The sequence below is a fragment of the Scyliorhinus canicula genome, chromosome 26 (genome assembly GCF_902713615.1).
Source record: "Scyliorhinus canicula chromosome 26, sScyCan1.1, whole genome shotgun sequence".
Classification (NCBI taxonomy): Eukaryota; Metazoa; Chordata; class Chondrichthyes; order Carcharhiniformes; family Scyliorhinidae; genus Scyliorhinus; species Scyliorhinus canicula.
This window is the reverse complement of record NC_052171.1, coordinates 10,636,008-10,663,464: the sequence shown is the minus strand read 5'-3', so window position 1 is coordinate 10,663,464 and position 27,457 is coordinate 10,636,008. Positions and strand designations below refer to the sequence as shown.

The following is a 27,457-nucleotide window of genomic DNA, read 5'->3' as shown; positions in this document are numbered from 1 at the left end:
CCAATCCACCTAACCTGCACATCTTTGGAAACAAAGCGACAATTTATCGTGGCCAATCCACCTAACCTGCACACCTTTGGACTGTGGGAGGAAACCGGAGCACCCGGAGGAAACCCACGCAGACACGGGGAGAACGTGCAGACTCCACACAGATAGTCACCCAAGACGGGAATCGAACCTGGGACCCTGGCGTTGCGAGGCAGCAGTGCTAACCGCTGTGCCGCCCTCCCTGTATCTGTCCCAACTTTGCGGAACTAAATTTGACGCCTTTGTTTTGAGTGCAGGATGGATTCCAGGTCAGTGCCTCGAGAGTTAACCAGTCTCACATTCCTGTCCTTTGGTATCTGCCCAGAAGCAGCAGCGCACACCCACAGGGTTGGTCGGCACGGCAATCGAGAAGGAAGCAGGAAGTTTGTGCGAAAGAATGATGACATTTAAGAAGCAGGAAGTGGACTGAAACTTTTGCCTGGCTCACTCGGACAGCGAAGTGCATGAACCTCCTCCGGTTTAAAGTGGAACTCGGACTGATATTCCTGTGAGGGGGAAAAATGGCAGCAAAAGCTGTAAGTATGGGGGTGGGTGGGGGTCCTAACCTTGCGGTCCTTGTCTGTGTATGTTTGGGCTGGTTTGGAGCGGTGTGCTGGGGGGGGGCGAAAGGGGTGATCGCTCGGTGTTTGTTTTGTCTTGACTCGAGTTGGTGTCGATTGTCCACTTGCCTGACTTTTCGGACCTGACTGAACGGTTCGATCTGCCGGACCACTCTGCTGTTAACCTGACCCCTTCCTGTTAATGTCAACCCCTGTCAGCAGCCGACATACCTTTCTCTCTTCCTGTGATTCCTTCTGACAACAAACCTGGTGGTTCGTTCATGGTTCGTTCTTTGTGGAAGATAAGTTGTCAGCCCGTCGTTTCGATCGGGCCGATGTAAGTTAAAGCCTCCTCATCGTGGGGCTCGATCGATTCAAATGCAAATGGTAGCCTTCCGTGGCGAGCTGACACTCCGATTTGACACCTGCCCGGAGCTCGACAACCTGCCCCCTGAGCTTTAATGCCTCACCTGGCAGATAACACGCCGACAGTGCAGCACCCCCTCAATACTCCAGCAGAATGTCAGCTCACATCGCAGGGGGGCAAAAAGATAGGGAGTAATTGTTCCCTTTGGCGGTAAGGTCAGGAATCAGAGGGCAAAACGGTGGCGCAGTGGTTAGCACTGCTGCCTCACGGCGCCGAGGACTCGCGTTCGGCCCCGGGTCACTGTCCGTGTGGAGTTTGCACATTCTCCCCCCCCCCCCGTGTCTGCGTGGGTCTCACCCCCCCCACACAACCCAAAGATGTACAGGTGGATCGGCCACGCTAAATCGCCCCTCAATTGGGAAAGTTTTCAATAAAGGAATCAGAGGACGCTGACTTCAGGTGAGTGGCCGAAGAGCCAGAGGCGGCAATGAGGGAAGAACCTTTCTTTTCAACGTGGCGAGCGGTTAGGAGCTGGCAAGCACTGTCTGAGGGCGCGGTGGAGGCAGAGTCAGTTGTGGCTTTCGCATTAATAAATTCCTGAAGTCTAGGCGACGGGGGGGGGGTGGCGGGGGTGGGACTGGCTGAGTTGTCCTTTCTGAGAACCAGCACGGACCTGATGGACCGAATGGCCCTCCTTCTGCACCATTCTGTGATCCCGACACGTGGGGGAGCTGGGCTTGACCAAGATTCTCGGATGGTAGGTCGGTGGCTGCAGCTTCATATATCCCGCTGGCTGACGCCTGGGCTTGTGAAAGGTGGATTTCGAAATTCCAATGTGAGATTAGCTCAACTCCTGCAAGTCAAGGCGAAGAATTGGGATGTTACGCCACTGACTTACAGTGGGGGGTGGGTGTCCATTTCAACAAACTTTGCTCATGGAGAACATTGAGAGGAAGAGAACTCACCTTTCCAGCAACGCCTGCCCATCAGATCCTTGACGTGGCGTATCTGCCAACTGGCGTGACAATTGTTGATACCCTGTCCTCTTGCTCTGGGTCAGAGAACGGCACATTTCCATTCCGAGTCCAGAGACTTGACAGCACACGCTCTAGGGTCAGGGGAGTGCGGCATTGTTGGAGGTGCCAACGTGGAAGTGAGTCCTGTACACCCACACAGGTGGGTGGCAACGGTGCCATGGCTCTGTGGCAACCGGGCAATTCGCTAATTCCCATCGGAACGGTGTGAGAAACCTTGAGATGGTGCGGAGGGAGGTTTGGTCCCTGTCCTGGTCGCCACACGTTAGGAAGGGAGGCGAGGGTTCTCGAGAGGCTGCGGAGGGATGTTTGGTCCCTGTCCTCGTCGCCACACGTTAGGAAGGGAGGCGAGGGTTCTCGAGAGGCTGCGGAGGGAGATTTGGTCCCTGTCCTCGTCGCCACACGGTAGGAAGGGAGGCGAGGGTTCTCGAGAGGCTGAGGAGGGAGATTTGGTCCCTGTCCTCATCGCCACACGTTAGGAAGGGAGGCGAGGGTTCTCGAGAGGCTGAGGAGGGAGATTTGGTCCCTGTCCTCATCGCCACACGTTAGGAAGGGAGGCGAGGGTTCTCGAGAGGCTGAGGAGGGAGATTTGGTCCCCGGGGAAGAGGGGGATCTCAGGCTTTGAGGTGAGGTTGGAGGAGCTGGGGTTGGTCTCCTCGGAGTGAAGGAGGTTGAGGGGGAGATTTGATCGAGGTGTACAAGATGCTGACAGGTTTAGATAAGGTTGACAAAGAGAAGCTGTTCACGTTATCGAATGGGACAACGGGGGGAGGGGGGTTGTGGGAGCTTACTGTGCACAAAATGGCTGCCGAGTTATAGAGTCAGAGATGTTTACGGCTTGGAAACAGGCCCTTCGGCCCAGCTTGTCCATGCTGCCCAGTTTCAATCACTAAGCTAGTCCCACTTGCCCACATTTGGCCCATATCCCTCTATACCCACCCTGCCCATGTTACTGTCTAACTGCTTCTTAAAAGGACAAAATTGTACCCGCCTCTACCACTGCCTCTGGCAGCACGTTCCAGATACTCCCCACCCTCTGTGTGAAGACATTTCCCCTCTGGTCTCATCTCCCCTCTCACCTTTAACCTCTGACCTCTAGTTCTAGACTCCCCTACCTTTGGGAAAAGATGTTGACTATCTACCTTATCCATGCCCCTCATTATTTTATAGATCTCTCTAAGATCACCCCTAAGCCTCCGACGCTCCAGGGAAAAAAGTCCCAGCCTATCCAGCCTCTCCTTATAACTCAGACCATCAAGTCCTGGTAACATCCTCGTAAATCTCTTCTGTACTCTTTCTAGTTTAACAATATCCTTCCTATAATAGGGTGACCAGAACTGAACACAGTATTCCATGTGTGGTCTGACCAATGTCTTGTACAACTTCAACAAGACGCCCCAACTCCTGTATTCAATATTCTGACCAATGAAACCTCGCATGGTGAATGCCTCCTTCACCACCCTGTCCACCTGCAACTCCACCTTCAAGGAGCGATGAAGCTGTGCCCCTAGATCTCTTTGTTCTGTAACTCTCCCCAACTCCCTCCCATTAACTGAGTAGGTCCTGCCCCAATTCCATCTACCATCTATGCATCACCTCACATTTATCTATAACCTCCATCTGTCATTCACCGACCAACTGGCCCAATTGGTCAAGATCCCGTTGCAATCCTAGATAACCTTCGTCACTGTCCACTCTGCCACCAATCTTGATGTGATCTGCAAACTTACTAACCATGCCTCTGAAATTCTCATCCAAATCATTCATATAAATAACAAATAAAGGTGGACCCAGCACTGACCCCGGGGCCCCACCGGTGGTCACAGGCCTCCAGTTTGAAAAACAACCCTCTCCAACCACCCTTTCTACCGTCAAGCCAATTTTGTATCCAATTGGCTACCTCATCCTGGATCCCGTGAGATTCAACCTTATGCAATAACCTACCGTGCGGTAGCTTGTCAAAGGCCTTGCTAAAGTCCATGTCCAACGTCGACCACACTGACCTCATCTACCTTCTTGGTTCCCCCTTCAAAACATTCAATCAAATTGGTGAAACATGACTTTCCCCTTTCAAAGCCATGCTGACTTTCCCTAATTAGCCCTTGCCTGTCTAAATGCCTGTAGATCCTGTCCCTCAGAATACCTTCTAACAACCTACCCCCACCACAGACGTGAGGCTCACCGGTCTGGAGTTCCCAGAATTTTTGGTGCGGCCCTTCTTAAACAAAGGCACATTTGCCACCGTCCAATCTTCAGGCACCTCACCAGTGACTATCGACGGTTCAAATATCTCAGCTAGGGAGCGAGCAATTTTCTCCCTCGCCTCCCACAACGTCCTGGGATACATTTCATCAGGTCCTGGGGATTTATCTACCTTGATGCGCCTTAATACCTCCAACACCTCCTTCTCTGTAATATGGGGCAGCACGGTAGCATGGTGGTTAGCATAAATGCTTCACAGCTCCAGGGTCCCAGGTTCGATTCCCGGCTGGGTCACTGTCTGTGTGGAGTCTGCACGTCCTCCCCGTGTGTGCGTGGGTTTCCTCCGGGTGCTCCGGTTTCCTCCCACAAACCAAAGATGAGCGGGTTAGGTGGATTGGCCATGCTAAATTGCCCGTAGTGTCCTAAAAAGTAAGGTTAAGGGGGGGGGGTTGTTGGGTTACGGGTATAGGGTGGATACGTGAGTTTGAGTAGGGTGATCATGGCTCGGCACAACATCGAGGGCCGAAGGGCCTGTTCTGTGCTGTACTGTTCTATGTTCTATGTACACTCCTCAAGGAATCACTATTTATTTCACCAAATTCCCTAACATCCAATGCCTTTCACAACAGTAAATACCAATGAGAAATATTCATTTAGTATCTCACCTACCTCTTGTGGATCTGCACATAGATGACATTGTAGATCCTGAAGAGGCCTTACTCTCTTCCCTGTTACTTTGTCCTTTATGTATTTGTGGAAGCTCTTTAGATTCCCCTTTGCCTTATCTGCCAAAGCAATCTCATGTCCCCTTTTGGCCATCCTAATTTCTCTTTTAACTCTACTCCGACAACCTCTATACTCCTCATGGGATTCACTTGATCCCAGCTGCCTATGCACGTCATTAACCTCCTTCTTCCTTTTGATCAGGGCCTCAATATCCCGAGGCATCCAGGGTTCCTTCCTTCTACCAGCCTTGCCCTTCTCTCTAAGAGGAATGTGCTCACCTTGAACCCGTTACCACCCTTTTCATAGAGTTATCATAGAATTTACAGTGCAGAAGGAGGCCATTCGGCCCGTTGAGTCTGCACCGGCTCTTAGAAAGAGCACCCCACCCAAGGTTAACACCTCCACCCTATCCCCATAACCCAGTAACCCCACCCAACACTAAGGGCAATTTTGGACACTACGGGCAATTGATCACGGCCAATCCACCTAACCCGCACATCTTTGGACTGTGGGAGGAAACCGGAGCACCCGGAGGAAACCCACGCAGACACGGGGAGGACGTGCAGACTCCGCACAGACAGTGACCCAAGCCGGAATCGAACCTGGGACCCTGGAGCTGTGAAGCAATTGTGCTAACCACAATGCTACCGTGCTGCCCTTTTGAAAGCCTCCCACTTACCAGCTGTCCCCTTGCCTGTAAACAGACTCCCCCAAACAACTTTTGAAAGTTCCTGTCTCAAACCATCAAAATTGGCCAAGCCCCAATTTAGAATTTGAACTTCTGGGCCAGAATTTTTTATTTTTTTTTATTTTTTATAAATTTAGAGTACCCAATTATTTTCTTCCAATTAAGGGGCAATTTAGCGTGGCCAATCCACCTACTCTGCATATCTTAGGGTTGTGGGGGTGAAACCCACGCAGACTCGGGGAGAATGTGCAAACTCCACACGGACAGTGACCCTGAGCCGGGATCGAACCTGGGACCTCAGCGCCGTGAGGCAGCAGTGCTAACCCACTGCGCCACCGTGCTGCCCTTTCTGGGCCAGAATTATCATTCTCCCACGCTATCTTAAAACTAATGGAATTATGGTCACTGATCCCAAAGTGATCCCTCGCTAATACTTCCGTCACCTGCCTTTCCTTACCTCCCAAGAGGAGGTCACGATTTGCCCCTTCTCTATTTGCCTCCGATGCTATGGGTCCCAAAATGGCCACAACACTTCATTCACATTGGTGGGTTTGAAATGCTTTGAGATGTACGGCGGTTGGTTCAGCCATTTTTTTCCCCGATATGCAAGTCCGACTTCCACTTTCTTTAGTTTATCTGAAGCTTTGATATTTGGTGATGGATAAGTTTGATCAGAATGAATATCTTCCACAGCACAAAACGCCCATGTTCCAGTCTCCCCTCAGCTGTAGTGATCGCTTGACACATGAAGGAAAAATGTATCTTCCGTTGCTGAAACCTTAAATGTGTTCCACGGGATAGGGGGAGTTATCCTTTCCAACAGAGGCGGCCAGATTGGCGAGGCACTGGAAGAAATTAGCACTGCTGCCTCACCGCACCAGGGTCCGGGTTCAATTCTGGCCTTGGGCGACTGTGCGGAGTCTGCACGTTCTCCCCCGTGTGTCTGCGTGGGTTTCCTCCGGGCGCTCCGGTTTCCTCCCACAGTCCAAAGATGTGCAGGTTAGGTGGATTGGCCGTGATCAATTGCCCCTTAGTGTCCAGGGGTGGGCAGGTTAGGTTGTGGGGTTACAGGGGGGTAGGGAGGGACGGGGGAGCGAATATGGGTAGAGTGCTCATTCGAAGGGTCGGTGCAGACTCGATAGGCCGAATGGCCTCCTTCTGCCGGGTCGTAATTCTATGAAATACAAGTCAGAAAAGATCGAGGTTTGATTCCCTTTTGTGCACGATTAGCTGATCCAGTGTGGAGGGCAAAAGTGATACAATGTCCACAGGATAGAGGGTGAGGTTTCTGCCCCTCAATTCCACCAACAGACACCTGATGGAAATTGGGTGACGTTGGGTGAGGCTAACATTCCGGTTGGCTGCCATGCCAACATAACGTCAGTTACTGCACTCCCAAAATCACTCATAATGTGGTAGACTCGGTGGAATTTTCTTTCAATCGCTCGCTGAATCCCGTCGTCCAGGGTGGTGAAGGAGCACGTGGGTGAAGGAGGGCGGCCAGTATCCATGGTTACACGGCAAGAGTTAGCACAGAAACGGGTGTAAGAATGCGGCGGTTAATATTTGCTCAGTTGGCAGATTCCCTTTTGTCCTGGAGACGCCCAGGCGGCCATTTTGTGTCACGGGAGATGTCACAATAGCGACAGAGCGGTGGCTCAGTGGTTTGTGAAGTGCCCAACTTCAGCACCCTGCCACGTTTCCACATTGCCCACGTGGTGGTGCCTCAGAGTGCTGACTTCGTGGCAGTTTAAGAAATAGGAACAAGAGTAGGCCATTCAGCCCATCGGGCCTGCTCAACCATGCAAAGAGATCAGGGATGTCCTTCCCCGACACTAAATTGCCCCTTAACTGGAAAAATCGAAAAAAGAAATCTCAACGAACAAACACGCTGACCGATTGAGAAACCATTGCTCTCTGAAGTAGGAATTCCTAAGATTCCTAATTCTCCGAATGAAGAAACTTCCCCCCAGCACAATCCTAAATCTAGAACTCTCCAGACAGGAAAAACAACCTCTTGACATTGACAAGCCTGTGTAAGAATTTTATACATTTCAATGACGTCACCTCCCATTCTTCATAACAACACAGTCTAAGTCCATCCTACTCCATCGCACCTCACAGGTATTAAAGGAATTTAGAGTACCCAATTATTTTGTTAAAATTAGGGGGCAATTTTATCATACAGTGCAGAAGGAGGCCATTTGGCCCATCGAGTCTGCACCGGCTCTTGGAAAGAGCACCCTACCCAAGGTCAACACCTCCACCCTATCCCCATAACCCAGTCACCCCACCCAACACTAAGGGCAATTTTGGACACTAAGGGCAATTTATCATGGCCAATCCACCTAACCACATCTTTGGACTGTGGGAGGAAACCGGAGCACCCGGAGGAAACCCACGCACACACGGGGAGGATGTGCAGACTCCGCACAGACAGTGACCCGAGCCGGAATCGAACCTGGGACCCTGGAGCTGTGAAGCCATTGTGCTGTCCACAATGCTACCGTGCTGCCCATTAGCGTGGCCAATCCCACCTACCCTGCACATCTTTGGGTTGTGGGGGGGGGGGGGGGGCGAAACCCACGCAGACACGGGGAGAATGTGCAAACTCCACACGGACAGTGACCCGGGATCGAACCCGGGTCCTCGGTGCCGTGAGGCAGCAGTGCTAACCACTGCGCCACCAGAAGAAAAACCTCCTCCTATCCCAGGAATCGATCTAGCAAACCTTCGCATCTCCGCCCCCCCCCACCTCCCCCCGCTTCTAAAGCAAGTATTTCCTTCCTTCGATAAGGAAGTTAAAAGTGAACGCAGAAGTACACAGAGGGGAACCGGTTTTGCTCAATTGGCAGGACAGCTGGTTAGTGATGTGGAGCGGGGCCAGCAGTGAGGGTTCAATTCCCGTGCAGGCTGACGGTATTCGTGATGGCCCGGCCACTCACTCTTGCCCCCTAGCCTGAGCTGTAGATTCCTCAGGTTTAATTGCCATCAGTTACCTTCCCACCCCCACTCTGCCTCTGACTATCGTGACTTTGCAAGGCTCCCACATTCTGGTGCTCCAATCTGCTTTTATCACAAGGTTAACATACCATTTGCCTAGTTAATTGCTGGCTGCGCACTGGCATATTAACTGCGCCTATTCCTTGAACTTAACCCAAATATATATTACGCACATTCCCTTTTGGCCGACGAACAACAATCCCGAGCCGTCAGTCTGGGGTTTGAGCCCAGTTCCTCGGGAATTAAAGGATTGGACAGGTTTAGTCTGGCGACTTGGGAACAAGAACACATTCATTCCACCCTATCTCGATTCTGGGTAATTTGATTCCATTTTCGGAGATTAGAACAGCGACGGGGAATCTCTGCGCGCAAACAACCCCACATTAACCAGATAATAACAGGCTGCTAGAATCAGAGAATCCCTTACAGTGCAGAAGGAGGCCATTCGGCCCATCGAGTCTGCACCGACCCTCCGAAAGAGCATCCTACCTGGGCTCACCCCCCCCCCCCCCCCCCACCCCACTGCTCTATCCCGGTAGCTCCGTCTCACCATTGGACACTTAAGGGCAATTTACCGTGGCCAATCTGCCTGACCCGCACATCTTTGGACCCTGGGAGGAAATCAAGGGCTGGGGCGGAGCCGATGGGCCGAATTGACTCTATGATTTTTGGACTGTGGGAGGAACCCAGGGCACCCGGAGGAAACCCACGCAGACACGGGGGGGAACGTGCAGACTCCGCACAGGCAGTCACCCGAGGCTGGGAATCGAACCCACGGCCCTGGCGCTCTGAGGCAGCAGTGCTAACTATGTTAACTGGATCGTTATCCAGCTCCCCTTTTGAAAACTTTGATGGTAAAACTTCGATTGAATTGGCTTCCACCACATCCCCGGGAAGGGCATTCCAGACCCTCGAACATATTTTCCCTCATGACCAGTTTGGTTTCACACCTTTTAGCGGAGGCCGTTGATTCGTGACGCGACAGCCAATGGCAGGAGTGAATAACGTCATCGCAGGCTCCTAGCTCCTGATTGGATTCCTACCACCCTGCTGGGAAGTATCCCAATTGGGCCCCAGCCCAGGACGGATTCAGTCGGGCTGTGCTGCCTTCATGGTCGAATAACTCACTGGCTGGCGTGTGAAGAATGGCCCATTGACACGGCCACAGAGAGCGGCTGACAACTTTGGAGCGTTCTCTGTGGCCGTGTCAATGGGCCATTCTTCACACGCCAGCCAGTGAGTTATTCGACCATGAAGGCAGCACAGCCCGACTGAATCCGTTACTCTCAGGGAGGGGGGGGCAGGGAATAATGACAGTGAGAGATGGGGACAAGTGATTCCGGCATTTCAAATATTTTTAAGAACTGCTCCTTCTCCTGAAGGCGTCTTTATTTAGTCATGGTGCGAAAAATGGGACACACGTGTAGTGTATTGAAAATTGCGCTGTGCGTTTTGTCTGCTTGAAGCTACAATACACGCTTGTACCAGCAGAGGGAGTCTGTCAGCAAGCCAATAGTCAAAATAAAGGGTCCATGATTGACAGCTTGTGCAGTTCTGGGGCGGGATTTTCCCGTGCAGCCCACCAAATGTCTCGTGAAGCAGACGCCCCACCATCTGAGATATGAGATCGCAGATACACAAATTGATAAAAAGGGAAATGTAACTGGCCTGATTAGTAAGTTTGTGGACGACACAAAGGTTGGTGGAATTGCGGATAGCGATGAGGACTGTCCGAGGACACAGCAGGATGTAGATCGGCTGGAGACTTGGGCGGAGAGATGGCAGATGGAGTTTAATCCGGACAAATGTGTAGGTAATGCATTTTGGAAGGTCGAATACAGGTAGGGAATATACAGTGATTGGTAGAGCCCTCAAGAGAATTGACAGTCAGAGAGATCGAGGTGTACAGGTCCACAGGTCACTGAAAGGGGCAACACAGGTGGAGAAGGTAGTCAAGAAGGCATACGGCATGCTTGCCTTCATCAGCCGGGGCATTGAGTACACAAATTAGCTGGTTATGCTGCAGCTGTATAGAACCTCAGTTAGGCCACACTTGGAATATTGTGTCAACTCTGGTCTCCACACTACCAGAAGGATGTGGAGGATTTGGAGAGGGTGCAGAAGAGGTTTACTAAGATATTGCCTGGTTTGGATGGTATTCACTATGAGGAGCGGTTGGATAAACTCGAATGTTCTCACTGGAATGACAGAGGTTGATGGACAGTCTATAAAATTATGAGGGAGTGGATAGTCAGAAGCTTTTTCCGAGGGTGGAAGAGAGAATCATGCGTGCGGAACTTGGCTGTAAGTTTCTGCTCGGCGATTCTGCGTTGCCGCGCGTCCTGAAGGCCGCCTTGGAGAACGCTTACCCGGCGATCAGAGGCTGAATGCCCTTGACTGCTGAAGTGTTCCCCGACTGGAAGGGAACATTCCTGCCTGGTGATTGTCGCGCGATGTCCGTTCATCCGTTGTCGCAGCGTCTGCATGATCTCGCCAATGTACCACGCTTTGGGACATCCTTTCCTGCAGCGTATGAGGTAGACAATGTTGGCCGAGTCGCACGGGTATGTACCGCGTACCTGGTGGGTGGTGTTTCCACGTGTAATGGTGGTATCCATGGCGATGATCTGGCACAATCTGGCAGAGATGGCTCTGGCAGGGTTGTGTGGTGTCGTGGTCGCTGTTCTGAAGGCTGGGAAGTTTGCAGCAAACAATGTTTGAGGTTGCGTGGTTGTTTGAAGGCAAGTCGTGGGGACGTGGGTTCAAGGTGCGATGGGCAAAGTGTAGAGGAGATGTGTGAGGGACGTTTTTTACACCGAGCGGTGCCTGGAACTCGCTGCCGGAGGAGGTGATGGAAACAGGGACGATAGTGATGTTTAAGGGGCATCTTGACAAATACATGAATAGGATGGGAATAGAGGGCCCCGGAAGTGTAGAAGATTTTAGTTTAGACGGGCAGCATGGTCGACCCAGGCTTGGAGGGCCGAAGGGCCTGTTCCAGTGCTGTACTTTCCTTTGGCGATGCAGATTATTACAGTCATAAAAGGTGGAAAGCGAGCACTGGGGTTTATTTCTAGAAGGAAGTTTTTGAAGTACTTGAAGCATTACGTGTTTTGGGAATATTATTTAATGAAGCTATGACACAGAGACAAAGAGAAAGGTGGAAACACCCTGGTAATCTACCTCCACCAATGGTCCGTTGTGTGTGTTGCCAGGAATAGATAGAAGCCACTTCTGGTTGAACCAGTTGTACATTTTAGACTAACCTACAATGCTCCAAGTGATGGTGGACATTTCATCGCTTGAGTGATGTTCGGATGGATGGCAAAGAATGAGCGGCATTATTCAGACAAGACCAAGGGAGTTCTCACCAAGTCTTGGCCAACATTCGCCCCTCAATCAACACCGTACGAAAAAAAACCTTGGATTATTTGGTCATCCTATTGCTGCGTATGGGAGCTTGCTGTGCACAAATATTTGGTTCATCGCATGAAGAAAGATTGAGCAGTTTCGGCCTCAACTCTAGCGATTAGAAGAATGCGGGGAGATCAAATTGAGGTATACAAGATGGTAAAAGGTACAGGTAAAGTAGACGTGAAGCAGATGCTTCCTCTTGCGGGGAATTCTAAAACGAGACGTCATAGTCTCAGGATAAGAGGTTAAAACTGAGTTGAGGAGAAACTACTTCTCTGAGTAAATTTAGGGAGTGAGACAGATTTTTAATTGGCAATGGGTTGAAGGGCTACGGAGAACGGGCAGGACGGTGCAGTTAAGGCCATGATGAGAACAGCCATGATTGAATAGTGGAGCAGACTAGATAGGCCAAATGGCCTAATTCTGCTCCTGTATCTTATGAACCTATGACCGTTTGTCTATAAAACAACAATGAACCAATTGTCAGACTTTTGGACCGACGTTATAAGAGATAGGAGTAGATTATTGAGCCTATTCTATCATCTTAAGATCGCTTTGCCAGACCGCAGCCCATTGGCTGTTAAAACAAGCTTTAGTCTTCACAGAGGATTAAACACATTATCACCACATAAAATAGCTTTTCAATTAACAATTAAACAATTCTTAAAATATAAGGAAACCCCTTTCCGACAAATTTATACCTTCTCTATCTCCAATTAAGCAAAGACTATTACAGGTCAAAAGCCACTTATAAATAAAGTTAGCAAACACAGGGTTACTTGTTATACTATTGTGTAGAGAGGGGCTGGTTTAGCTCAATGAGCTAAATCGCTGGCTTTTAAAGCAGACCAAGCAGGCCAGCAGCACGGTTCGATTCCCGTACCAGCCTCCGCGGACAGGCGCTGGAATGTGGCGACTAGGGGCTTTTCACAGTAACTTCATTGAAGCCTACTTGTGACAATAAGCGATTTTCATTTCATTTCATTTCTTGGAAAGACTGTTTGGAGAGAGAGATCCTTTCAGTAAAGAGACGGAAGGCCCTTCTGCCTTTGTCAGACGCCTGCTCAACCTGAAGGCATGCGGTAAGAATGGCTGCTCAACGTAAAAACTCCCAGCAGATGATCAAACCCAGATCAAACTGCAAAAACTACAGACAGACCTGGCTCCTCCCAATAATTATATCCTCTTTCTCCCACTCAGATCCCAAACCTATTTACCTAAATCCAACCCACAATGGTTGGGATTTTCCAGTCTGCCAGCTGTTCTCCTGGGCGGATCGCCCTTGCCGGGAGTGGAGAGTCTCCATTCCCGCCAGCTGCCAATGGGATTTCCCATTGTGGCCACCCACGCTGCCAGGAAATCCACGGGTGTGGACGCGCGTCCGGTTCTATGGGGAATCGCACCGACGGGGAATCCAGCCCAATTACTTTCCAGAAATTACAACAAAATTCCATTCAGCTCTGTTTTTAATCAATTACATGGTTGGAATAGATGATGATCTCATTTTGTGACATCTTAATTGCACTTTTACAGACACATTGCCTGCCTGTAGATTAAACCAGGATTTTAAAAAATATGTATTACTACAACAGGTGTATATAATAGAATTTTTATAAAAATTTCCTACATTTATCACCGATTGGGCAGCACGGTAGCATTGTGGATAGCACAATGGCTTCACAGCTCCAGGGTCCCAGGTTCGATTCCGGCTCGGGTCACTGTCTGTGCGGAGTCTGCACATCCTCCCCGTGTGTGCATGGGTTTCCTCCGGGTGCTCCGGTTTCCTCCCACAGTCCAAAGATGTGCAGGTTAGGTGGATTGGCCATGCTAAATTGCCCTTAGTGTCCAAAATTGCCCTTAGTGTTGGGTGGGGTTACTGGGTTATGGTGGAAGTGTTGACCTTGGGTAGGGTGCTCTTTCCAAGAGCCGGTGCAGACTCGATGGGCCGAATGGCCTCCTTCTGCACTGTAAATTCTATGATAATTCTATGATTCCGTGCTCATTTTCCATCTTGAATTCGCCTCTTCTCCTTCTACCTCTCCTCCCTTAGTGTGGTCGGTGGCTCTGTTGATAGGGCGCTCCCCTCTAAGCCAAAGGCTTGTGTTTGAAGTCCCAGCCCCCAAGACCTGAGCACAACATCGAGGCTGACACTTCAGTGCAGCACTGAGGGAGCAACCGCACAGTCAGAGCTGTATTTCCTCAATTACTGTGGTGACTATACTTGAGAAAGTACTCAATTGGCTGTCATGTGCTTTCAGACATCTTGTGGTTGCGAAAAACACTACAGATTCTGAACTCTATATTTTTGCCGTTTGGAAGCAATGCGAGATGAAATATGATGAGGAAACGTGTCAGTCTTGTTTATAGATACCCTACAGCGTCAGGAGGTCCATTTGGCCCATCGAGTCTGCACTGACCCTTCGAAAGACCACTCTACCTAGGCCCAATCCCCCACCCAACCTTAGAGGCGATGGCCACCTAAATTATTCAAGTAACAAAACGATTTTTGAACTTCAAAGCACGGAACAAAACAGGCTAGAGTAAAGAACTACATTTATAATGAATTAGAATAATGGTTACCCAGACAGCGTCATTAAATTACCCCCCCTCCCTCCCCCCCAACCGAATCTCTCTACTTTCCTAAACTTTGAGAACACACGTTCCCCAAAACAACATCCCATAGGTTTTAACACTATGAGCCTAAACCAACAGATCGTTACCACACAGGACCTGGAGAACGTATGGGACCTGACATAGACATCTTTATTTCCCACACCACAGCTTGATTCTGTCTGAGAAGGCTCTGTTTTGCAACTGGGTGTGGCTACGATCTTGGTCCCTAGACTGCTAGCTTCCCCTTTATTTAACAAAGTGTCTGTTTCATCCTGTTACGAGGCTGATCTGCTTCTCAAACCCCCGGTGCAGCGAAATCTCTATCAGCTTTTTAAAAAAAATCCAATTCTTTAACTTCAATGGGTTTTGCACAGATCTTTAAAACACCTATTCCCATGCTTCCAGCTTTGCCTCTAATAGGTTCGGTCTGTTTATTTTCCTCTGAGTGAACACCCAGGCTTAACTAGTCAAGCACAGTGAGCACGGATTAGCTACCAGACTCACCTAATCAAACACAGAACAATTGCACACGACACACATCCAGCATTCGTTTTTTTTTGCTGTGAAGCGACCCTGGGAAATGTCTCCACATTAAGGCGCTTCACAAATGCAAGTTGCCGAGGTTCCACGTTGAAAGCAGAATTACGTCTTGGGGTACCAGGTGGTGGATTGGTGGGGTTGAGGGAGGTTGTCGGGGGATGGGGGGAGGCAGTTTCCTCCGGTGTTGCTCCGGTTTAACCTGGTCTCGTGGAGATTTTGTAGGATATAAGACATTTGAAATCATTGACGGGAGAACATAAGAACATAAGAACCAGGAGTAGGCCATCTGGCCCCTCGAGCCTGCTCCGCCGTTCAATGAGATCATGGCTGATCTTTTGTGGACTCAGCTCCACTTTCCGGCCCGAACACCATAACCCTTAATCCCTTTATTCTTCAAAAAACTATCTATCTTTACCTTAAAAACATGTAATGAAGGAGCCTCAACTGCATCACTGTGCAAGGAATTCCATAGATTCACAACCCTTTGGGTAAAGAAGTTCCTCCTAAACTCAATCCTAAATCTACTTCCCCTTATTTTGAGGATATGTCCCCTAGTTCTGCTTTCACCCGCCAGTGGAAACAACCTGCCCGCATCTATCCTATCTATTCCCTTCATAATTTTAAATGTTTCTATAAGATCCCCCCTCATCCTTCTAAATTCCAACGAGTACAGTCCCAATCTACTCAACCTCTCCTCATAATCCAACCCCTTCAGCTCTGGGATTAACCTAGTGAATCTCCTCTGCACACCCTCCAGTGCCAGTATGTCCTTTCTCAAGTAAGGAGACCAAAACTGAACACAATACTCCAGGTGTGGCCTCACTAACACCTTATACAATTGCAACATAACCTCCCTAGTCTTAAACTCCATCCCTCTAGCAATGAAGGACAAAATTCCATTTGCCTTCTTAATCACCTGTTGCACCTGTAAACCAACTTTCTGTGACTCATGCACTAGCACACCCAGTGGGAGAGGCTCGGGGGAGCGTGGCGAGGGGTGGGGGGGGGGGGGGAGCTGAGGTGACCGGGTGTGTTTGACTCCAGGATGAGGGTGATGGTGGCCATTTTGAACCCAGCTTTGTGAGTCCGCTGATTCTCTGCTCTGTTGACCGTTCTCTGCTCTGTTGACCGTTCTCTGCTCTGTTGACCGTTCTCTGCTCTGTTGACCGTTGATTGCTCTCTTGTTTAGGAGGAAGGCCAAGTGAAGCAGGATCGTGTCAGGACCCTCCAGAGTGATGTGGAAGGAGTGAAGACCATCATGTCTGAGAACGTCGACCGCATCCTGGCGCGTGGGGAGAAGTTAGACGACCTTATGAACAAGACCGAGGATCTCCAGGCCAGTGTAAGCTGCCGATTAGTAAACGGGCGCGCTTAGGTGCTGACACAGTGGTTAGCGCTGCCTCACGGCGCCAGGGGCCCGGGTTCGATTCCCGCCTCGGGTGACTGTGTGGAGTCTGCACGTTCTCCCGTGTCTGTTTGGGTTTCCTCCGGGTGCTCCGGTTTCCTCCCACAGTCCAAAGATGTGCATGTTCAGTGGGATTGGCCATGATCAATTGCCCCTTGGTGTCCATAGATGTGCCGGTTAGGTGCGATTTGCCATGATTAATTGCCCCTTAGTGACCAAAGGTTAGGTGGGGTTATGTTGTTGCTGGATTGAGTGGGCCTCCCCATAAGAATATGAATGTTGAAGGCTGACATTGTCAGATTCTTGTTAATAGTAGCTTCACCATTCATTTGGGGCAGCAGGGTAGCATGGTGGTTAGCATAAATGCTTCACAGCTCCAGGGTCCCAGGTTCGATTCCCGGCTGGGTCACTGTCTGTGTGGAGTCTGCACGTCCTCCCCCTGTGTGCGTGGGTTTCCTCCGGGTGCTCCGGTTTCCTCCCACAGTCCAAAGATTAGGTGGATTGGCCATGCTAAATTGCCTGTAGTGTACTAATAAAAGTAAGGTTAAGGGGGGGGGTTGTTGGGTTACGGGTATAGGGTGGATACGTGGGTTTGAGTAGGGTGATCATGGCTCGGCACAACATTGAGAGCCGAAGGGCCTGTTCTGTGCTGTACTGTTCTATGTTCTATGTTCTAATATGATCATTCTAGAAAATGATAGTGGCCTCAACCCTTGCTTGTTCCTCATAACCTTTGACTCCCTTGTCTCTGTCCAACTCAACCTTGAATACATCCAATGGCTCCACTGCCCTGTGGACGAGCTAAAATCTTCCCCGTCACAGTCTTAATTTTAAAAACTTTATTTATAAACTGTTCAAGGTGCCCCCAAGAGGGGAAACACCTTCTTGGCTTTTACCTGAGCAAGCCCCGTCAATACGATCTTCTCTCTTTCTTTTGGCCTTCGAGGATTACAGGCCTAATTTGCTCAATCTTTCTTCATAAGACACCCCCTTCATCCGGGAATCAACTTTATGAACTTTCCCTGAACTTTCCCTGCGTCAAGGGCAGCACGGTAGCATTGTGGTTAGCATAAATGCTTCACAGCTCCAGGGTCCCAGGTTCGATTCCGGCTTGGGTCACTCTCTGTGCGGAGTCTGCACGCTCTCCCCCGTGTCTGCGTGGGTTTCCTCCGGGTGCTCCGGTCTCCTCCCACAGTCCAAAGACGTGCATGTAGGTGGATTGGCCGTGATCAATTGCCTTTGGTGTCCAAAATTGCCCTTAGTGTTGGGTTGGGCTACTGGGTTATGGGGATAGGGTGAAGGTGTGGGCTTGGGTAGGGTGCTCTTTCCAAGAGCCGGTGCAGACTCGATGGGCCGAATGGCCTCCTTCTGCACTGTAAATTCTATGATTCTAGAGAACAAGACTGCCCACAGGGTTCTTGTGGTCTCGCTAATACTCTATACCGCTCAGAAAGACATTCTTACTTTAATATTGCAGCTCTCCCCCCTTACAATAAATATCAACATTTGTTTGCTTCCGAATTACTTGCTCCACCCGTGTGCTACCGTTTTTTGATTCATGTACAAGAACACTCAGATCCCTCTGTACCTCAGCATTCTGACTCTCTCTCCATAGAACATACAGTGCAGAAGGAGGCCACTCGGCCCATCGAGTCTGCACCGACCCACTTAAGCCCTCACTTCCTCCTTTTTCAAATAAATTTAGAGTACCCAATTTACTTTTTCCACTTAAGGGGCAATTTAGCGTGGCCAATCCACCTACCCTGCACATCTTTGGGTTGTGGGGGCGAAACCCACGCAGACACGGGGAGAACGTGCAAACTCCACACGGACAGTGACCCAGAGACGGGATCGAACCTTGGACCTCGGCGCCGTGCGACTGCAGTGCTAGCCACTGCGCCACCGTGCTGCCCAAGCCCTCACTTCCACCCCTATCCCCGTAACCCAGTAACCCCGTCCTAACCATTTTTGGTCACTAAGGGGCAATTTATCACGGCCAATCCACCTAACCTGCACGTCTTTGGACTGTTGGAGGAAACCGGAGCACCCGGAGGAAACCCACGCAGACACGGGGAGAACGCGCAGACTCCGCACAGACAGTGACCCAAGCCGGGAATCGAACCTGGGACCCTGGCGCTGAGAAGCAACAGTGCTAACCACTGTGATACCTTGCTGCCCATAAAGAATATTCCATTTAAAGAATATTCCACTTGCCTCGTCCATCTGCAAAAGTAGACAAACATTTCCTTGTTTTCCATTATTAATTCCACAGCTTCTTCCTCTAAGGGACCAATGTTCAATTTAGCTACTCCCTTCCTTTTTATATACTTGTAGAAGATTTTACTGCCTGCTTTCATTATTTTTCTCTCAGGCTTCAATTCCTTTATATTTAGTCACCCTTTACTAAAGTTTTCCCAATCTTCTGACCTCTTTTGTAGAATTGTACATCTTCTCTTTCAAATTGATGCCATCCCCAATTTCCTTAGCGAGTCACGGATGATGCATCCTCCTCGGAAGTAAGAATACCGAGGGATTATGGATATAAAGTGGATCGACTGGCTTGAGGACCAGATTGGCCATGATACATCGATACATAGAAGATTGGAGCAGGAGGAGGCCTTTTGGCCCTTCGAGCCTCCGCCATTCATCACGATCATGGCTGATCATCCAACTCAATAGCCTAATCCTGCTTTCTCCCCATAGCCTTTGATCCCATTCTCCCCAAGTGCTATATCCAGCCGCCTCTTGAATATATTCAATGATTTAGCATCAGCTACTTCCTGTGGTAATGAATTCCACCGGCTCACCACTCTCTGTGTGAAGAAATGTCTCCTTATATCTGTCCGAAATGGTTTACCCAGAATCCTCAGACTGTGACCCCTGGTTCTGGACACACTCATCATTGGTAACATCTTCCCTGCATCTACCCTGTCTAGTCCTGTTAGAATTTTATAAGTCTCTATGAGATCCCCCCTCCCTCATTCTTCTGAACTCCAGCGAGACCAATCCTATCCTCGGCAATCTCTCCTCATATGACAGTCCCGCCATCCCTGGATTCAGTCTGGTAAACCTTCGCTGCCCTCCCTCCATAGCAAGAACATCCTTCCTCAGAGAAGGAGACCGAAACTGCTCACAATACTCCAGGTGTGGCCTCACCAAGGCCCTGTACAATTGCAGCAACATATCCCTGCTTCTATACTCGAAACCTCTCGCAATGAAGGCCAACATCCCATTAGCCTTCTAATTGTATCGTAGAACCAGTTTGAGGTTCGAATGATTGTATACTGAGTGCAGTTTAATTGTTTGGACATTGGCGGATTCCATGTTTAATTCTGGTAATCTTACACTGCACTCACCCAGAGGCCAGTCCATCCTTCCAAAGGTGTGGTGCAAAGAACTGTTCGCAGCAATTCTAGGTGTGGTCTAACCAGGGCTTTGTATAGTTGTAATATGAGTTCCACACTCCCATACATTCATGTCCTCTCGACATAAAGGTCAACATTCCTCCAGACTTCATCATTAGTTTCTGTTCTAATGATCTATGAAACCGGAACCTCTGGACTTCACTTTTCACTATCTAGTAAGTTGCGTGAGGTTTGCACGTTCTCCCCGTGTGTGCGTGGGTTTCCTCCGGGTGCTCCGGTTTCCTCCCACAGTCCAAAGACGCGCAGGTTAGGTGGATTGGCCATGATCAATTGCCCCTCAGTGTCCATAGATGTGCACGTTAGGTGGAGTTAATGGGTTACGGGGATAGGGCGGGGGGGGGGGGGGGAGTGGTCTTAATCGGGTGCTCTTTCCAAGGGTCGGTGGAGATTCGATGGGCCAAATGGCCATCCTTCTGCCCTATAGGTCTTTGTAATGTTGTGCTTCCAGCCATTCCGCGATCAATGGAGTGTATCGTCACTGGTAAACTTGGATATTTCTGAAAGTCCATATAAATAACATCCATAGACATACCCTGTTCACTACTTTGGTCACCTCTTCAAAAAATTCTACCAGGGTCATCAGGCACGACCGATCCTTTCCAAATCCATGTTGGCTCTCTCTGATCATTTTTAAGGTGTTCACTCATCCTTTTCTCAATCATCGGCTCCAGTAACTTCCTGACAACAGTTTTTAAGGTTAGTTGAACAATTATTACCTGGTTTCACCTCCTTAGCTTTCTCAAATATCAGAATGACATGGTTCTTACATTGAGAGAGCTTTGAAAGATTATAGTTGGGCTATCTCCAAGATTATCATCTACTTCCTACAAAACTCTGCAATGGAAAACCGTCTAATTCTGGAGAGTTGCCACTTTTCAGCGCTAATATTTTCTTCATTGTGGTAATTTGCTTATATTAATTTTGGCAATTTCAATAATAGACTTAGATTGTGTAATAGCAACACTAACAACCAATTTAAGATGATCAGTCGAGCTCATAACGTGGCTCATTTAAACATACTCAAAGTGACACACATTCAAACACAGTTCTCTGCAACCAAAAGGGACATGTCCAAGCCTATTTTGAATGACTCAGGACTTTGGCAGCCCATTACTTTCTCCATGGCGATGCCTCAGCCAATCAGTGCCAACTTGCCAACCAATCAGCACCCTCTTCTCCTGCAGTCTAAATTGTTATGACTGTTTGAAATTGGGGATTCTTGCATTTGTCCTGGATTGCAGGATGAAAGAGTTTGCTAACATTTCGCAAGCATTCAAGTTGTGTAATATCAAGCGAATGTTTTTTTTAAATTAATAAATTTAGAGCACCCAATTCATTTTTTCTAATTAAGGGGCAATTCAGCGTGGCCAATCCACCTACCCTGCACATCTTTGGGTTGTGGGGGGTGAGACCCAAGCAGACACGGGGAGAATGTGCCAACTCCACACGGACAGTGACCCGGGATGGGGATCAAACCTGGGACCTCGGTGCCGTGAGGCAACAGTGCTAATCACTGCGCCGCCGTGCCGCCCAACATTTTTTTTTTTTTGTGGGTTTACTTCAATGGTGGTCTTTTTTAGTCAATAGATCCAGCAGAGGGCAGCAGAGCGAAGCTACTGATTGCCTGTTCCGGGGAGATTTGCATACATGCAGTGTGGTCAGCCTAATTTGAAGGTGGTTTGTGAAGGGGCGGTTGTCAAGTGACAATTAAACCCGAAACACTTCCTCAGTGTTTCCCTCCCTACCCCCTCCTCTAAAAAAAAGGGCAGCACGGTAGCATTGTGGATAGCACAATCGCTTCACAGCTCCAGGATCCCAGGTTCGATTCCGGCTTGGGTCACTGTCTGTGCGGAGTCTGCACATCCTCCCCGTGTGTGCGTGGGTTTCCTCCGGGTGCTCTGGTTTCCTCCCACAGTCCAAAGATGTGCGGGTTAGGTGGAATGACCACGATAAATTGCCCTTAGTGTCCAAAATTGCCCTTAGTGTTGGGCGGGGTTACTGGGTTATGGGGATAGGGTGGAGGTGTTAACCTTGGGTAGGGTGCTCTTTCCAAGAGCCGGTGCAGACCCGATGGGCTGAATGGCCTCCTTCTGCACTGTAAATTCTATGATATCTATGATATCTTAGTGTGGGGTACAAACGGATTTTGTATCGTATTAAATTCTCTTTTGAACACCTCCCACTGATGCTTGTGCCCCTCCCCCCCCCCCCCCCCCCCACCCCAATGAACAAATTTGTCCAGCTTACTGGGGGCAGTCACAGAGCGGAATTATCCCTTAGCGGACAGGAGAATCCAGTCCTCTATCTCCTCCTATTGAAGTGAACCGTACACAAATCTCAAACTTTGGTGGCCAATTTCCCACTCACCTTTTCAAACACTACTACTTTTTAAAAAAAAATTTAGAGTACCCGATCCAATTATTTTCCAATTAAGGGGCAATTGATCAAGACCAATCCACCTAACCTGCACGTCTTTGGACTGTGGGAGGAAACCGGAGCACTCGGAGGAAACCCACGCAGACACGGGGGAGAACGTGCAGACTCCACACGGTGACCCAAGCCGGGAATCGAACCTGCGACCCCGGCGCTGTGAGGCAACTGTGCTAACCACTGTGCCACCGTGCCACCCAACGTCTTCTCCTTCCTGATGTGTAACCCGTCTGCGTGTTCCAATCGTCAAGTTAAATTTAAAAAAACAATCACAACCACTTTGCCTTTGCACATGCGCTCGCCTCATCTCTGCTTTGAAACGAACGACCATTTCACAACTGCTATCAGGCATGTTCATTCGATCTCGAGTAAGAAAACATACACTAATACCTTTCTTGATAATAGTTGTGTCTGCAGAATGCAGCATTCTATGTGTCTGTTTCCCACCCACTACGACTATGTCACAGCAGTCTCTCTTTATATGTGTTCTCGATACTTGACTAAAGAATGCCCTTCACCGTTGTGCCTTACCAATATAATTGATGTACCGTTAACAGGGGCCCGATACACAACTCCAACAAAATGTACATCCTTTTCTATTCCTTAATTCTACCTTCAAAGTCTCCAGTACCTCTCATTACATTGATTCCAACACTAAGTGCTAAGGTTACTCCACTCCGTCTGCCGTATTTTTCATCTAGACCATATAACCTGGTATATTCAGTTCCCCGATCTTTTATTTAATTAAATTTAGAGCACCCAATTCATTTTTCCCAATTAAGGGGCAATTTAGCGTGGCCAATCCACCTACCCTGCACATCTTTGGGTTGTGGGGGCGAAACCCACGCAGACACGGGGGAGAATGTGCAAACTCCACACAGACAGTGACCCGGGGCCGGGATCGAACCCGGGGTCCTCGGCGCCGTGAGGCAGCAGTGCTAACCACTGCACCGCCGTGCTGCCCCTGGTGAAGATTTTTAACGCAGCCATGGGTGTGGTTGGCAAGCCCAACATTCATACCGTGAAGGTAGGGTTGAGCCATGATTCTATTGAATGGCGGAGTAGCCTCCTAATTGGTACCCTTGAACCGCTGCAGTCCCTGTGCTACAGGCAGAAGGACAGAACTGTACGGCGTTCCGGAACTTTGGCCCGGTAACAGTCAAGGAATGCCGATGTTGTTCCAAGTCATGATAGTGAGTGTTTTGGAGGGAAACGTGCAGTTGGCAGTGTTCCGATACTCCTGTCCGTCCAGCTAGTCAAGGCCGAGGGCTCAGGGAATGCTGCCCTTGGCTAGTCGCTGCGGAGCATCTTGTAGATGGTACACACGGCAGCCATGTTGTGTTGGTGGCAGAGGGAATGATTGTTACGGGCGATTCCCTCTGTTCAGTAGAGTGGTGAATTTAAATTTCCTTCCCCCTATTCTGGTGATACCTGTGGAGAAGATGTCCGAGCATACCAACATTGAGCAGCCAACCGTGGGCAGCAGGGTAGCATGGTGGTTAGCATAAATGCTTCACAGCTCCAGGGTCCCAGGTTCAGTTCCCGGCTGGGTCACTGTCTGTGCGGAGTCTGCACGTCCTCCCCGTGTGTGCGTGGGTTTCCTCCGGGTGCTCCGGTTTCCTCCCACAGTCCAAAGATGTGCGGGTTAGGTGGATTGGCCATGCTAAATTGCCTGTAGTGTCCTAAAAAAAAAAGTAAGGTTGGGGGGGGGTTGTTGGGTTATGGGTATAGGGTGGATACGTGGGTTTGAGTAGGGTGATCATTGCTCGGCACAACATCGAGGGCCGAAGGGCCTGTTCTGTGCTCTACTGTTCTATGTTCTATGAGTGCAAAAACACGAAGAACCTTTATAAAGCTGGAGTTAAGATGGATGTGAGGGGTTCCTGAGAAGCGGCAGGACATTGACCCAAATGGCTCCAGGGACGAGGGATTTTAGCCTCAAGGTGAGGCTCATAGAATCCCTACAGTGTAGAAGGAGGCCATTCAGCCCATTGAGTGTACACCGACCCTTGGAAAGAGCACCCTACCTAGGCCCACATCCCATCCCCGTAACCCCGTCTAACCTTTGGACACTAAGGGCAATTTATCATGGCCAATCCACCTAACCTGCACGTCTTTGGACTGTGGGAGGAAACCGGAGCTCCCGGAGGAAACCCACGCACACACAGGGGAGAACGTGCAGACTCCGCACAGACAGTGACCCAGCGGGGAATCGAACCTGGGACCCCGGCGCTGTGCCAGTTGGAGTAGCTGCGGTTATTCTCCTTGAGCCAGGGGTGGGAGGAGATTTGTACGAGGGGTACAAGATTGCGATAGGTGTAGGTAAGGTCGACAACGAAAGGCTGTTCCCATTTAGGCGATGGTTACAGGTCATCTTAAAGAGGCTGGGGACTATTTTCCTTTTTTTAAACATCTTTATTAGGGTATTTGCAATTTTTATAATAATAATAACAGCGACATAAACATGGCAGAATAAACATTTCCACCCCATAACAATCTTCACACCACCCGACAATAAAACAACCCCCCATTTTTGGAATTCGCCCCCCCCCCCCCCCCAACTTTCCCCCTCCCCCCCTTGGAATTCTGCATCTGCCGACATTTTAATTTTCCCCGAGAAAGTCGACGAACGGCTGCCACCTCCGGGTGAACCCGACCATTGACCCTCTCAAGGCTAACTTTATTTTCTCGAGGCTGAGAAAGCCAGCCATGTCGGTAACCCAGGTCTCTACACTCGGGGGGTTTGAGCCCCTCCACATGAGAAGGATCCGTTTCCGGGGCTACCTGGGAGGCAAAGGCCAGGACGTCGGCCTCTTTTGCCCCCTGAACTCCCGGGTCTTCCGACACTCCAAAGATTGCTACCTCTGGACTCGGCACCACCCGTGTTTTTACCACGTTGGACATTGCCTTAGCGAAACCCCGCCAAAACCCTCTAAGCGTCGGGCATGCCCAAAACATGTGGACATGGGTTTCGCCGCCGTCATGTGTGCCTGGTGGACAACCTTAAATTGTATAAGGCGAAGCCTGGCACATGATGATGTGTTAATCCTGCGTAGGCAGGGCCGGCCCAAGGTACCGGCAACTCGGGCAGTCGCCCGGGGCGCCATGTGCTAGGGGACGCCAGACTCGGGTCCCGCGCATGCGCAGTTGGGCCGGTGCCAACCAGCGCATGCGCGGTGGCCGCCCTCCTCCAGGGCGGCCCCCTCCGCTCCCCCCTCCGTCCGCCCCGCCCCCACCCCCCGCCTCGGCCCCGCCCCCCACCTCGCCCCCCCCCCCCCCGCCTCGGCCCCGCCCCCCGCCTCGGCCCCGGCCCCCCTCCCCCCGCCTCGGCCCCGCCCCCCCCGCCTCGGCCCCGCCCCCCCCGCCTCGGCCCTGGCCCCCCTCCCCCCCGCCTCGGCCCCCCTCCCCCCCGCCTCGGCCCCCCCTCCCCCCCACCCCGGCCCCGCCCCCCCCGCGGCCCCTCGGCCCCCCCCGCGCCTCGGCCCCCCCCTGGCCCCGCCCCCCCCCCACCCCCCCCCCCCCCCCCAAGGGCGCTGAAGTTCAGCTTGCCCGGGGCGGCAGCAAGACTAGGGCCGGCGCTGTGCATAGGGCATCCGCCCACAGACCCGCCTCTATCTCTCCCCCCCAGCCCGTCTTCCCACTTGCCCTTTAGCTCCGTGATGTACCATCAATTGAACGCGAGACGAGTTTCTGAACAAAAATATGGCTTTAATCTAATAGATGTTAGCCCTGCGGTCGATTACAGTAGAAGGACGACCGCCGGGCCTACTGGGTATTTATACCCCGCCCTGGAGGCGGGGTTAACTCAGCCTCTCGACCAATCGGGGAGCCGTCACACGACTGGTCTCGACCAACCGGTCGAGAGGCACATGACCGACCAGGGCCAATGGTAAGCTGTTGTTCTGCACCAATGGCAGGCGGCCATGCTAATCATACCGCCACATTCCTCCGCCGGAGTTTCCCCCGATTACATAAGTTCTTGGTAGATTGTCTGATACCTTTGTCGCGTTTTCAACACAGCTGTCACTGACGATGTTGCCGCCATGTTCTCTTCCAGTCGGAGCACTTCAAAACCACCTCACAGAAAGTGGCGAGGAAGTACTGGTGGAAGAACACGAAGATGATCATCTTGCTGGTCGTCATTGGCGGCGCCATCCTGACACTGATCATCCTCATTGCGACAGGCGTCATTCCAACCTAACGGCGGGAGCCCTCGCCATCGACATACTTGTATTGTGTAACAGAGAAGTATTTTATTCCTTACAGGCCAGTATGCGCCCTGCTCTCATGATGGAGACGCCCTCTTGACTTTATTGATGATTGCGTGCTGTATATTTTCAGGGAAACCGCTAGCTGTACACAACCCGCAAACCCCCTTGTAAAAACCTATTGATGTAAATGTTGACTCAATAAAATCTTAGGAAGGAGGCTGGAATTATTATTTTTTTTTTCAATAAATTTAGAGTTTATTTTTTTCCAATTAAGGGGCGCTTCAGGGTGGCCAATCCCACCCTGCACGTCCTTCTGGGTGAAGTAAGACCCACGTAGAGACGGGGAGAATGGGTAACGCCACGCGGACAGCGACCCAGGGCCGGGTTCGAACTACAGCGCCGTGAGGCGGCAGGGCTAACCACTGCGTCACCGAGCCACCCGGGCGCGGGAATTAAGAGGAAGATCTGTTCCTATTTTGTCTGGGATTCCGACACTCAGCCAGGGCGGAAGATTGAATACTTTGCAATTCTAGGGTCCAGTGTCAAGCTGGATTGAGCGCTGATTGGCGCGATTCAGCGCACTCAAGTTAAAGTCTGCCGCACTGCCGTGAACAACACGCCGATTTTCAACGGCATTTTGTGGCGCCCCAATCTCATTCCCCCCCCCCACCACCACCCTCCCCCGCTCCACCCTCCCTCCCCCCCCCCCCCCCCCCCCGCCCCTCCCCCCCGCAACTTTCAGGTCCTCCTCTACATGGTTTTTAAGGCCTCCCTCATTTCCCCCCCCCCACACTTGGCAAGCCCCCCCCCCC

General features: G+C 50.6%; 1 protein-coding gene across 1 annotated transcript; it reads left to right on the top strand.

Moving 5' to 3' along the window:
• Positions 1-347: 347 nt before the first annotated feature.
• On the top strand, positions 348-26,862 carry LOC119957498 (vesicle-associated membrane protein 8-like). The gene is made up of 3 exons (XM_038785602.1): positions 348-563; positions 16,364-16,516; positions 26,492-26,862. Exons 1-3 carry the CDS (start codon positions 549-551, stop codon positions 26,633-26,635), a joined length of 312 nt encoding a protein of 103 aa, XP_038641530.1. The 5' UTR covers positions 348-548; the 3' UTR covers positions 26,636-26,862.
• Positions 26,863-27,457: the final 595 nt, after the last annotated feature.